This window comes from Carcharodon carcharias, chromosome 15 (assembly GCF_017639515.1).
Source record: "Carcharodon carcharias isolate sCarCar2 chromosome 15, sCarCar2.pri, whole genome shotgun sequence".
Classification (NCBI taxonomy): domain Eukaryota; kingdom Metazoa; phylum Chordata; class Chondrichthyes; order Lamniformes; family Lamnidae; genus Carcharodon; species Carcharodon carcharias.
Genome location: NC_054481.1, coordinates 46447932 through 46462853, shown reverse-complemented (window position 1 = coordinate 46462853; position 14922 = coordinate 46447932). Strand labels below are relative to the sequence as shown.

The window sequence follows — 14922 nt, the reverse complement described above, 5'->3', positions numbered from 1 at the left end:
AACACCCATAATATAGCTGTGGGACTTAGTCTGGCCAGATTAATTATTTGTGAAGTCCTGCATGGCCGTTAGGCATCTCTATTGTTGTTCTTGACTCCCTTGCAAGGGCAACAGTAGAGATGCTAAGACAGAGATGAGAATTTTTTTCTCTCAGAGGGTTGTGAGTCTTTGGAACTCTCTTCCTGAAAAGGCAGTGGAAGCAGAGTCTTTGAATTAATGTTCTTGATTAATGTTTCATCCAATTGTAATCGGCGGTGGGCAGGAATGTGGGGTTGAGATTCCAATCAGATCAGCCATGATCTTATTGAATGGCAGAACAGGCTCGAGGTGCCAAGTGGCCTACTCCTCTTAATTCGTATGTTCGCATGTTTGTAAGAGAAGAATGCAGAGTGGCGGCAGAAAGTGGTATGACTGAGGAAAAGGAGGGCAGCCCTGTAGCAGATGATGGAGGGGGTGGGGGGGTGGGGAACAGCTCTACACCACGGTGGAGACGCTCGAAGCACAAAACATAAAGCTGGAAAATACACTGGCAGAGTCAGGTAACTTGTCTATCTGTATATCCCTTCCCCTTCTACCAAAGCAGCATTGGGTGGGAGAATGGCACTAATAATTTTCCAGCATTACAGTTCGAAAGGCAGCACCCAGAGGTGCAGCAACGGCAAGGTCAAGCCACCGCCAAATGCTTCTGGAACCTGGAGACACAGCTGCCAGCTCTATAACCCAATTGATGGTAAAGTAATTCATCTTAAATGATGCTCATCATCTGGGGCTTAACTGTGTGTGTAATATAAAGGCACCGACTGCAATGTGAACCTTAATAGAATATGTGACTTTTACTTAATTTTTTTAGATGTGTAATAACTCTGTTCTTTTTTCACTTTCAGGTTTAATTGCTGGGTGTGGCTGAGATCCTGGAGTAGCTCTGGGACTCAGTCCACAGTCAGCAGACGAATTGTAAAGCTGACTTCAGCTTACTGCACAAACAAATTACTCCAATCTTCTTGAAGTACGCATGACTTGAAGAATGAACAGAGAGCGTGCAGAGCAGAACAAGCAGCTGGAAGAGGGAGGAGGTAGTTGGAGGAGGAGGAGGGGAAGAAGTACTCTGAGCAGGAGGCATCATGGCATTCAGGGAGCAATTCTCCTGCCGGAAGCTCAGTGAGTAACAAGTGTGTGAGATGTCTGTGCTTTCATAAGGGCACCCTCACTGAAATCTGTTATTTGCTTCAGCCACAACCTCAGAGCAGGGTATAACAAGGAACACTTTGCCAATGGCTGTCAAAGTGACTATGACGATGAACTTTTATGTGTCTGGATCCTCCAGGCTGATTTAGAGCTGGAAATATATTTTAAAAATTTCCAGTTTGCTGTCCACTGTTGCTTGAGCAAGGTCAGTGAGGCTCTATTTATTGACAGCTGACTATGTTTCATTCTCTCCAGAGGAAAGCAAGTAGAGCTAACCCACGGCTTCAGTAGGATTGCAGTTTCTCCATGGCGCCATTGACTACATGTTGCTTTGCAAGTTGTTGTATGTTAAATCCACCCTATACTGCAACTGAAAAGAATTCCAATCCCTCAACAATCTATTGGGGTGTGACCATTTTCAGAGAATCATCTGGGTCAGCTTCTGATACCCTGGCAACAGTCAGTCTGCTGGGCAAGCTGCAGTTAAGCCATTATGACAAATCAAAGGATGGTTGTGAGTGTCGCAGATATCTGCTGATCACATAACTGATGACTCTGGTGTGCAACCCACGCAAGCATGCACAACATGCAATCAATGAAAGCCATGCCACCACAAAAAATATGATAGAGCATTGGTATGCTGAAACAACGCTTCTGATTCCTGTACCATTCTTGAGGAGCCCTGCAGTACTTGGCAGAGCAGGTGTCAAGATTTATGGCCTGTTACATGCTGCACAATCTCGCCGTTATGAAGGGGAACAGTCCTTGCCACCAGCTATACGGCTAACAACTCAGGAGCAGGGGCATAAAAAGGAGGAAGCGAAGAAGCAATGTACACGCTCCTTTTTTGCCAGAGTTGTCCATGATGAATTAATTTGAACATGATACCAATAACCGCAACCCCAATTTCCCATTCACCATCAGTTTCACAACTTATCTTCCCTTTGTCACTGACCATCACGCTATCCACTTGGCCACAATGCAAAAATAAAACATAGCACAGAATAAGATTTTGAAGCCATATTTATAAATCAGGTGGTTGTATATTGTATACATCAGTCAACTAATCAATTTAGTGCATTCCGTAAGTGACTGCCTTGCGTGAGACTTTGCCTGTCCTAGTGCTCCAATGCAGCTATCGAATGGCTGCAGCATTGCTGGTGGAAGGCTGCTGATCACATAACTGATGACTCCGGTGTAAGGGCGAATGCAAATGGCCTTGGAAGAATGGCGAGCATTTCCGATCCTAAAAGGCTCAGCTGTGAACTCCTGCATGGATGATAGCAGTGTGGACTGGCTAACTGACAGGCAATAACTAATGCTCTTGTCGTGTGGCAGGGGCGGGAGGACTAATCAGACAACCTGAGAGAGCTCAGCATGTCCATACTCCATGGAGCCACGGCCACTCCCAAGGGCAGTGGCTCAGCAATCTTAGCAATCTGTTGAAAGACAGATTGCTGGACTGCTGTGAGAGCCTGCAGCCTGTAATCCACATGCTTGGTGGCAGCAGTCTGAGTTTGCATGGCCGGAATCTGACCATGCATGACTTTACTCTAAGGTCCCTCTCCAGTACTCAGGCGTCTGGTTAAAGTTGTTTATGCTGCAGTGGAAGCTGAGGTATTGGCCATCAGATATTGCATCAGGTTGGGTATCTTGATTGTATAAGTTAGTTCATGTGAAAGTACCTTTTCTTTAGTTGGATGTATTGGTTACCTGTTAAATAATATTTGGTCTATTTTGATTTTAGTTGTTTTATTACGGTAAATGTCTTAAAATGTGAAATTCTGTCCTTTGGTGATTACCATCAGTTGTTGGGAGGTTCATCTCTTTTTAAAAGTTATCAATATCTACGAGATCGTAATTGTATCTAAACCTGCTGGCTTAAATCTTACCTCCCATGATTTCATGGAAACTTGTGCATCTATGCTACATACTTGTATCTAGCTTGTATAACTGCCCTATAAACATCCTCTTTATCCATTACTGTAGCATTTTTTGATATTACAAAAGCACCCTTCTAGACAAAAACATTTCTGCCTTCTACTACAAAGACTATTATAAAAACTAAATTAAGGACTGAAAACTTGAATGCTAAAAACACCACCTTATATATTTTTAATTTTCAAAGAAGCCTCCTCAATTCTACTGACCAATCCGAGTGGCACAAGATGTTATCCCTGCTGTGTCAACCATTTCACACAGCTCTGTTAGTATCCTTGGTGACCTCAGAACTAATGTAGCACTGTTTCCTAGCCATGCCAGGTCACTTGTTTACCCCTTAGCTTCTCAGACCTTTACACACGAAGTGGTCATGTGCAGAAGCAGGTAAGGTAGGATATCTTTATGTCTCCTTTAACAAGTCACTTGTGATCTTGATGGCTTGTTTTCTGTACTTGTTAAGTAATGTTTTGTTTGTATAAGCTTTCATGGTTTAACTGACATAAGCCTTTTCCATTCTTAGAATTCAGTCTGATTACTGAGGACGCTTTTAAGGCAATTTTAGGGCATTACTCCTATAATGGTGCTAGTGGAAGTTTAACCATCTTCATGGTCTAACATTTTGAATCCTTTCTCTTGTCATTTATAGTTTCAGAAATATATATATGGTAATCCAAACATTATTGTTGGTGGCAGTAAATAACCATTGTCATTGAACTGTAGAATCCTTATCCTGTGTTTTACATGACAAAATGAAGAGGCTATTTTTGTTTGAACAATCTGATATTGAAAGTTGACTGATGGAGCAGGAATAAGTCGCAATGATTCGGATATTTTAAAAATAAGAGACTTAATCAAGTAAGTTATTTCATTTAGTCCTGTGTAGATATCTTTTGAGTTCTTGAAAACATAACAATCCACACCACCATATGAAGCACTACAAAGAATGTGGATATAATTATCATTGGTACATTTCATCTTCTAAAAGTGTTCTCAAATTCTCAGGTACCTGCCAGTATTTCCAATGAGGTTGTCTCAGATATCCTTTCATCACTTCTATGAAAGGTCTCTGGGATTTCTGAATTATAATGCTAATTTGGAGCCAAGCATAAATGCATCATTACACAAGAAATCTCCGTGGACTGAATATGGCATTACACTGAAGAGCACTAATGATTAAATGATGCGTTGAACTAGGGAACTGCAGGCAGTCCATTGGTACAGTGCATTTGTTGACTAAATGCTATTCCAGTGAGTGATAACAAACTGTTTGCCCCTATGAATTACAACAATGTGATTTTTCATATCTAGCAAGCTATCTTGGGGTTGTCAAGTGGAGGTTAGGTTTATTCCCCAGAGGAAAGGAAGAATAATTGAAGAATGATGAGTGGCATTCTTTGACACTTTCTTGCAGCAAACTAAAAAGCAACTTCAGCATTGTCCTGCGATAATATTGCCAAATGGTGTGTTGCAGGGAGACCTAAAAAGGGGGCAAAAAACTGGAATGTTACATTACATAACTAATCTCTGTTCAATAGTGTGCTGCATGCACATATAGTTTTGTGAATAGTGCTTTTACAGGAAAATGCCTTTGGGCAAATAAAAAATATTCCATTTGGAAAAGAATATTAATAGATTTTAAATGAAGCCAAAAGTTTTCTAAAAGCAAAACACTGCAGATGCTGGAAATCTAGAACAAAAACAAAAATACCTGGAAAAACTCAGCAGGTGTGACAGCATCTGCGGAGAGGAATACAGTTGACATTTCGAGTCCGTATGACCCTTCATCAGAACTCCATGGCGCATCCCTGGGTCACCTTCTAGAGGCCATGGAGGCCCACTTCAATGTCCTTTACCCCCACCATGGTCGCAAGAGGCTCATCAGCCTCACCACTCCGGCTTGGGAAGAGGTGGTCAGTGCCAATGCTGCATGCAAGAGGTCAGCCATCCAGTGCAGAAAACGGATGAATGATCTCATCCATGCTGCCAGGGTAAGGCAACCATCTCATCACTGTAAACTCATGCGCTCACAAGGCATCACACATTCACTTGCATTTCACTCACTGTCAGCTCAAGGGATATCACCAATCACTCACTCACACACACCCTCACATCTGCATCCGGCCTCATGTCTTCTGGAGACTGCCTCCTCAGCCTTCATCATCTTGAGACCACATGTACAGATCAACATGTGTCCCCACACACAGCCTGGGATACCCCCCTTCCCCAGTACAGCCCTCACCCTGCAGCCTCTTCCCATGTCTGAGACCATTTCCTCCCTTTTCCCAAGAAAGCCCTAGCCATGCAGCCATTGAAAAGCCAACCCTGCCTTACAGCTCCTCTGGTAGGTAGAGACCTGCCCGTAAACCCCCCCTAAAAGTGATGTGGTTCTGCCTGCGAAGCCCGGCACTGATATCTGTGAATGCTGCCCGAAGCAAGCTAGGCAAACAAACCTTGAAGTCCCGAGCGATGTGCAGGTTGCCAGGTGCATGTTGCTTATGTACAGTTGTGAAACATGCCAACGTGCCTAGATGATTCAGCATTGGGGGATGAATCCAATGTGCAGGCTTATATTGAGATGCCAAAATATTGAAAGTACGTTCCCAATATGCAGCGGCAGGAAATGCAGCCCACCATTGATGGGTGGAGCGGACAATCTCAAACTGGTTTCACGATGGCATGAAAACAATTTTTGGCCTTCTCGCCATATTGTCCTCTCAAGCCAGCCATGATGTCCGCCGCCAATGGGACTGAACAATTCCACCATGTGTCTGTCTGTGACCCCAGAACAAAATTAACCACTTTTCCGTTTTGGAAATCTGACATGTCATCATCTCTGAGGAACTACTAATGATCACCTGGGAACTGCACAGTTCAACTTAAAAGGGAGCTATATCGAAGGCCTTTGTATTTGATAACTCAGGCTTGCCAGCGGAGATGCAATGTCTACTAAGACAATGGCCCCTCAAATATTCTTTTTAACTCATAATGGCAATCCTGAAGACCAAGCGGAAGTCCATACCCTGAATACACACCCTTATGGCCTCTGTCTTGTGCAAAAAGTGATATTGCCTTGCTGAACTGTATAGCTCAGTCTGCTGTTTATCATCTGACTAGAGGTTCTGTGCCATCGCCTACAAGACTGACTCATCTCTACAGCAGTGGTTTTCAATCTGCTGACCTCTGTGAAGGAATGCCATGTTGGACTTTGATTCTGGACTCTGGAACCCATGTGAAACAATATTTCTTTTCTCTTCAGTCTCTGTACTACAAACCTTTCTTATTACTATCCCTCTCATTACTATCTGAAGGTGAGGGGGACATTGCAAACCCTCTCTTTGCATTTTGAGCATGTGCAAATAAACTAACCCTTTGTGTTGATCCTATCTCAAGTTTGCTGTGGGATTAATAATCAAAAATTGGATCGCACCAAAACCGAGGGATTGGGAAATATGTCCATGCTTATAAAGAGGGAAACAAATCAAAACACCTTTCTGTTTATGGACGGGTGGTGAGAGGAAAAATTAGTGCTGTTTAAATTGACACCCCTCTTGTCTGTAACAGTATCAATTAAGTTTAATCCAATGCTTTCCACTTTAGATCAAAGTGACCAGCAAATTGTTACATTGATTTAATTGCCCAGATTTTGCTTGAGCAGCGTATCTTATTACTTATACTTTTCCCTACACTTCAGTTTAAAATATTTTTGCCCTGCAAATTGCTGGAAGTGCAAGCTGATAACAGGGCACCTAGACCTTGGTGAACAATAGAACTGATGGTCCTTAATGGGATTTAAGGTTTGAGTAAGAGACAGGAATAACAGAGAAGGAAATAGGATGAATCAGAATCAAATAAGCTATAGAAAATGAAATAAAAAGGAATGAAAAATTGAATTGAGAGAGAAAAAAAGACAAAGTAAAAGTAGGAAGACAAATATACCTTTGTTACAATCTCAAACAACAGTTTACTACCTGTAAGAATAAGAAATCATAGTTAAATTGTTCCCATGCTGGGCTGGAGTTTTGAATCACATTGTAGGAAGATAATTCTCCTCATTAAAATGATACGTATGTTGTTAAGTTCTAGCCCTAGCTTTCTACACTGAGTTTAATTAGCAACTAATGTGCAAATACAGCAATTTCGTGAAACTCATGGGGATGTTTATGGCAAGCTGCCATTTTTATAAAGCTAAGGAGCGACAAATCATCCAGCAACTTGTGGCGTTTCGCAATTCCAAAAGTACATTTTCCTTGTCACATGGGCAATATACACATTGATAGCAGCATGTACATTAAACTTTACGGTATGTTTTGTTACTGTAATTTTTTATATTTTATAGAACCTTTTCATCTTGCACTCATTGGAACAGAATTGCAAGAATACCAAATTTCAAAGAGAACAGCAAATGTATACTGCATGAGAAAAGGGTGCTTATTGGTTGACAAGTGGACTCTGACTGGTAGATACGTAGCCATGAAGAATACACCAGGGAACAGTTATTCTCCATGCTTTGTCTAAATTCAAACCACACAAGTTGATCTTGGTCAAGGCATTGCCATGGAGAATGCACCAGGGAACAGTTGCCCTCCAAGCTTTTGGTTAGCTGAAAGAAGTGCAATGCCTGCAGATGTTCTTTTTGTTTGCAGAGAACAGGGCCTTGCATATGAATATATGTAGATTTTAGCTGGTGTAAGTGAGCCACATTGTGATCCCAACTGATGGGGCAACATTTTCCCCCCCATTGAGGGAGAAGTGCGGGAGCAGATGTGGGTGGGCGGGCTTCCGATCGGCACCCCCAGTCAGGGACGCGCTGCCATTTTATGTGGACTGGCCAATTAAGGCCCGCCCAGTGTGATGGCCACTAGGAAGCGCTATGTGCTCCCTGTGCAGGGGGGTTGGATTCCCTCAGCTGGGAGTGCGCTCTTTTGCGCATGTGCGCGGAAGAACGCACAAATCTCCGTGAGGCAAAGTGCTGCCTCAGGGAGATCGGCTCACATTTTAAACTTTCAATAAAGCTAAGAAAAAAATTTCCCTGCTGTGTCCCCTCATGTGACACCGTCACGTGAGTTGGGACATGTCCATAAATTTTATTTTAAAATATTGTGAGATTTTTAAATCCTCATGAAATCTCATCCTGCTCGTGGATGAGGTTTCATGCTTTTTCAGAAGTCCTCCAGGGCTCCCAGCCTGCCCGCCAACCTTAAGGTTGGATGGGCAGGCCCATTAATGACTTCATCCACTTTGTTAATAGGCCGTTGACAGGTCAGCAGGCGCACAGCCGACTCGGGTGTGTGCCCGCCGAACTGAAAGTCTGAGTGACGCGCCGTGACGTTGGGATGCATGCTGACCGGAAGATACAGCCCATAATCTTAATTTGGGTGTCAGTGTAATTTTTAGCACACTCGCCATTTTTTGATGTTGTCCAGTCACGGAATCACATCTAATGTTGGACACCATGTTCTGAGCTTTGCACGCATGAGCTGTTTGTTGGTACTCTACCTGTTGCAAACAGCCGAAAGGACACACTGTTTGATGTGATCCACCAGTCATTGGGACATAGGCACATATGTACGAACATACGAATTAGGAGCAGGAGTAGGCCACTGGGCCCCTTGAGCTGCTCCACCATTCAATAAGAGCATAGCTGATCAGATTGTAACCTCAACTCCACATTCCTGCACATCCATGATAACCTTTCACCCCTTTGTTTATCAAGAATCTATCTAGCCCTGCCTTAGAAATATTCAAAGACTCTGTATCCACCACCTTTTGAGGAAGGGAGTTCAAAAGACTCACGACCCTCTCTGAGAAAAAAAAATTCTGCTAATCTCTGTCTTAAAATTAGTGACCCCTTATTTTTAAACAGCGATCCCTAGTTCTAGATTCTCCCACAAGAGTAAACATCCTTTCCACATCCACCTTGTGAAGACCCCTCAGGATCTTCAATCAAATCACCTCTTACTCTTCTAAACTCCAGTGGATTCAAGCCTAGCCTGTCCAACCTTTCCTCAATAGATAACCCGCCCATGCCTGGTATTGGTCTAGTAAGTCTTCACTGAAGTGCTCCCAATGCATTTATACCCTTCCTTAAATAAGGAGATCAATACTGTTCACAGTAATCCAGATGTGTTCTCATTAATGCCCTGTATAACTGAAGCATAACCTCCCTACTTTTGTATTCAGTTTCCATTGCAATAAACAATAATATTCTATTAACTTTCCTAATTACTTGTTGTGCCTGCATACTAGGACACCGAGATCCCTCTGCAATCTCTCACCATTTCGAAATTATGCTTCTTTTTTATTCTTCCTGCCAAAATGGACAATTTCACATTTTCCTACATTATTCTTCATTTGGCAGGTCATTGCCCATTCACTTATCCTATCTATTTCCCTTTGTAACCTCTTTATGTCCTCTTCACAACTTACTTTCCTAGCTATCTTTGTGTTATCAGCAAATTTAGGAAACATACCTTTGGTCCCTTCATCCAAGTTATTTATATAAATTGTAAAAAGTTGAGGCCCCAGCTCTGATCCCTGTGGCACACCACTCATTACATCTTGCCCACCACTAAAAGTCCCATTGATGCCTTACCCTCTTTTTCCTGTCTGCTAGCCAGTCTCCTATCCATGCTATTTTGCTGGCAACCCCCTACATCATGAGCTTTTATTTTCCGCAATGACCTTTGATGTGGCACCTTATCAAATGCCTTCTGGAAATCTAAGTACAGTATATCCACTGGTTCCCCTTTATTCACAGCGCATATTTCTTCTTCAAAGAACTCCAATAAATTGGTTAAACATATTTCCCTCTCACAAAATCATGTTGGCTCTATCTGATTATCTTGAATTTATCTAAAGGCTCTGCTATAATATCTTTAATAATACATTCTAACATTTTCCCTATGACAGATGTTAAGCTAACTGGCCTGAAGTTTCCTGCTTTCTGTCTCCCATTTTGAATAAAGGAGTTACATTCACTATTTTCTAATCTAATGGAATCTTCCCCAAATCTACGGAATTTTGCAAAATTAAAACCAATGCATCAACTATTTCATTAGCCACTTCTTTTAAGAAGGGACCTATGACCTACATGCCTGGCATGACACAAGCACTGAAGTTCATACACCACATATAAATATATATCAGGCTCCCGTCCTCTGCAAACAAAAGGATCATGTTGCAGTCATTGTGCCTTTTTCAACTAAATAAAAGTTTGGAGGACAACTGTTTGCTGGCATATTCCCCACCTAGCCTGGTTTGAATTTAAACAAAAACTTGGGGGATAACTGTTCCCTGATGCATTCTCCACAGCAATGCCTCTGCCAATTATAAACCAATCAGCAGCCTTTTTTCATGCAGTATAAATATGTTGCATCCTTTGAAATTTGGTTTTCTTGCTATTCTGTCCTGATAAGTGCCAGATAAAAACCTTCAACACCAAGTCTCTTTTTATTCAGCAACATTTTTAGTTAGCAGGTCTGAGCCAATATATCTACACCTCTCTTTCTTGACTGGTACAACTGATGGATGGTTGAATGCTTATATAGAAACTAATGCCCTTATCATTCATTTCCAATAGGCCTGTGGACAGACTGCGTATTACCTGGAAGCAAAATGGTGTGAAACTGATCAGTGGAATCGGTGCGTTTGGAAGGCGATTGTCAATCTTAAATCCAACCTCAGCTGTTATTGGCATGTATGAGTGTGAGGCCACATTGCAGAGCAGCAGTGTTTCTGTTTACGCACATGCCTACCTGTCCATTATAGGTAATGACTTGTGTTTGATCCTCAGAAGAATTAATTTTGCCTCCAATTCTTGAAATGCAAACATTTATTTACATCATTGAAAGTTTTCAATCACTTTTTGAGTATGTTTTATGATGTTGATTACTATGAAGCAAAACCAGTAAGCTTCTCAATAGAGATTTACAACTCTACAGAGAATAAGGAAGATTTTATTTATCTTGATGAAATCAGTTCTAATCTTTAAATGATTTTTAATAATGAACAGATTTAAATGAAACCATTAATTTCATACAATTTTGGGATGGCTGAAGTAATAGATTTCCATCTACACTTATACTTTGTTTATTAAACTTAATGGCTGTAAAAATCCATGGCAATTCTGGCATTACAATAGGGATTCCTCTAAGTTCTGCTGGCACCCTCTGGCTGTTATAAACATCGCAGTAAGGGGGTTTGGGCTGAGGTTGGGAATCCCTACTTCAGGAGTTCCAATGCAGCAGGCCTTCATTGGGGTCTGATATATCATCATGCCAAGCATACATCTCTGATAATCTGTGGTTGTGTAGACCATCTTGCAAACAACCAAAAAAAAAAGGCAAATTTTATTTTACTGGACCCTTTGTAAAAATGGCCACCTTGGCATCACTTTGTTGGTTCTGGGGAATTAGTGGTTGCAGTAATGAATGGAAGGTGATCTCCCAGATAAGAATCTTCAGCAGCTGGACTTTATGGTCATTTCAGCAGGCTAGTGCCGCAGATGCCCACAATTGGAATTTAAATTAGAGAATCTCGTCATGACCTTAGACAGTTTACCAGTGTCGTTAGTGAAGGTTCCCAGCGACTGCAGTTAAGCAATTACACCAAAATATATCCATCATGGATTTTCCGCATCTGTTCTAGTACTTGTGTGTTCTACTTGAGGGTTATTCCTGCCCTGTATTACTGGAATCCCATAAATTTGTTAGGCCAAATGCAAAATTCATGGACTATATGGTAAAACCTTCTTTCTGGGATGATTATAAGTAAATTAGAAGTTTTGTCCCAAAACCTACTTGTATCTGTACATTGTTACATCTAACTGTACATTTGGTTTTTCTTTTAATATCACAAATCTTTTCCCATAGAACCTCCATACTTTACTGCAGAACCTGACCGGAGGATTCAGGGTGAAGTAGAAAAAACTGTTGATGTTCCATGTAGAGCTATGGGTGAGTGTTGAGAGCAAAATAAATTATACCCTATTTTTGTAGGGTGTTTTCTATATCTGCAAATAGCTCAAAGAGGAACAGTACTGTTGGAAAAGTATTTTCATTCTGAAGTATTAAAAATGTATAGTCATAGTGTGGTTTTAACTCTTTATTACGTGCAGGTATACCTCTACCTAGTCTGGAATGGTACAAAGATTCAGTCCCAGTAATAATGTTGAACAACAGCAGATATAAGGAGATGGTAAGCGGGATCCTGCAGATCCAGGGTCTGGTCCCTGAAGACTCGGGAATATTCCAGTGTTTTGCTAGGAATGAAGCAGGAGATATTCAAACGTCTTCATATCTCACTGTTACCAGTAAGTATTGTTACAGATAGGAAGTTTGGAAGATTGTTATGTTTTGTGTCTGCCTTCAATTTAGGATAAAATGGAAGAATGACCTGTTCTGAATTCTGCTGACAGCAAGCCTAGGTGACTTGATAGCTAAAGAGGAGCCCAGGGTGTCTTACGGGGAAGAAAGTGTGAGATATTCACACCTGTCAACAAAGATCAGAGCAGCTATGCTCATCATAGATAGATTGTTATTCTCCAAGCCCCAGGGAGGTAGAAGCCCAAAGGAAGTCATTGTAGGATCAGTGTGTAGAATTTTTCAAAATATCACTGAACTGCACAGACAAGGTCAGTCTACAAGAATCCAAGAGAGAGAGGCAGCAAGTCCCTATTGTTCACCACACAGGGTGTGGGTGGGAGTTCATTCTCAGTTTGAGACAACCAAGTCATGAGAGTTTAAACAAAGCTGGAAGATTTGCCTAACTTTGGCTAGAGGGGAGAATCTCCAATTCATCCCTCACCATGAAAGTCAGGCTGGGATTAGGAGTAACCCAGCTGGGGAAGAAAAAGGAAGCAAGCCCTCGTGAGCTAAGAATCACTGGACTGGTTCCAGGAGAATGAATTGTTCACTTAAGGGGCAGAGTAAAGTATAATCGTGGCAGAGGGATTGCCTACTGAAATAGTGTTTAATCAAAAGTATAAGTCTTAAAACTTGAAGCCTTATTGTGTGATCCTTTCAGTCATTCACTGGAAGTTGAAATTTCTTTTTAAAAGTTATTGGTCTCTATGTGGATCGTAATAGTTTCAATCTGGTCTCACTGCACTTGGGTGGTAATGCAAGCCTGTCTCTGGCTGTTAAGGTCAAAGGAAAGTTAGGATAGTGGTATAAGTTTACAGTTAACTCCAGATAATCACATTCCTGAGCCATGCACATTACTGTGCGTTCCAGATTGCTTCCCTCCTTATTTAGTTGGATGGTGTTCCTGATTCAGGCATAGTACTGAATTATTTCAAACTACACTAATAGTGTAACCCTATGTTCAAAAATAATATGCACATAATTGCTTTTGAGTGTGCTGTAAACATAAAGAGGTTCCATATGTATGAAGCTTACCAGTAGTTAAAATTATGACATCCCACATTATTGTAACAAAATTACTTTTGTAAATAGTATGTTAATTTGTATATCAATAGCATAATTAAGTCCTTCAAATCTCAAAAGATACATGTGCTCATGCATAGCATTTCCTTCCGTATACACACACTTCAAAATCCTTCCAATCCACTGACTCCATCATTATCCCTTACTTGGGGGCAAACACAGCTGGAGCTGCTTAGAGGCATTTGTATGGTTTTGGTTTACATTCCAGTAATGTTTAAGCAATCAAAAGTTTTAGCAAACTATAGTTTGAGAAAATATATGTCATTATATTTTGAAGCACTAACAAACCTCTATTTAAGATTTAGCAATAACAAATATGATCTTTATCTGGTTGTACTTAATTTATATCAAAATATAATGCAATTCTGCAAATGAATAAAAGGATTTGCTCCAAACAGCCTTCCAGTTTGTGTGCATATGTGCTTCAAGTTATCGCAGCTGCAGGATTATAAAAGCAAAGATCCCAAATGAAAAATCTGAAAGAACGCATTAATATTGCATCACTTAAGCTGTGGGAGCAGCTTAAATTTATTCATCACTCCTTAAGTAAAAGGTAGAATGGCAGACATAAATCAGGAAGTGGGAATATAGACTGGAAAACTGAAGGCAGAGTTAAAGAAATGTGTATTGAAGAAATGTGCTTTGTAAGGTAGGAAGGAATTTAACAAGATGAATTGGTTTTGGGAGAGACTTTTGAAGAATAAGGCTTAGTGACTGAAAGATTGGCATCTGAAAATGGAACAGAGGGAATAAAGGAAAAGCAATAAATCCAGAATTAGGGGAGCTGAGACATGTGGCTAGTGAAGATCACTCTGAATGAATGGAGTGAAGCTATGGAAGGATATAAAAGTAGGGATACTAAAATCAATTTGTTGGTGCATGGATAGGCAACAGCACTTGGCAAGGATTTTGTGCAAGAAAGGACAGAAGCCAGAGAGTTCTGGAATAATCAAGGTTTGAAAAATACATGCTTTTATTCTTTCATGGGATGTGGGCGTCACTGGCAAGGCCAGCATTTGTTGCCCATCCCTAATTACCCTTGAACTGACCTTGCTAGTTAAGAATCAACCACATTGTTGTGGATCTAGAGTCACATGTAGACCAGACCAGATGGCAGATTTCCTTCCCTAAAGGACATTAGTGAACCAAACAGGTTTTTATGACAATCAATGATAGTTTCATTGCCACTATCACTGAGACCAGCTTTATATTCCAGATTTATTAACTGCATTCAAATTCCACCAGCTGCAGTGGTGGGATTTGAACTCCCCAGAGCATTAGCCTGGGTCTCTGAATTACTAGTCCGTCGATGTTACCGCTATGACACCATCTCCCCGATAAAGATATCAGA

At 41.1% G+C, this 14922-nt stretch overlaps 1 protein-coding gene across 1 annotated transcript in view; it reads left to right on the top strand.

The window, feature by feature from the left end:
• The window catches only part of sdk1a (sidekick cell adhesion molecule 1a), a 954785-nt gene that overhangs the window by 609823 nt on the left and 330040 nt on the right, over positions 1-14922 (top strand). Inside the window, exons 7-9 of the mRNA XM_041207300.1 lie at positions 10706-10893; positions 11997-12080; positions 12242-12436. Coding sequence (XP_041063234.1) covers positions 10706-10893; positions 11997-12080; positions 12242-12436 — 467 coding nt within the window. The remainder of the gene's footprint in view (positions 1-10705; positions 10894-11996; positions 12081-12241; positions 12437-14922) is intronic.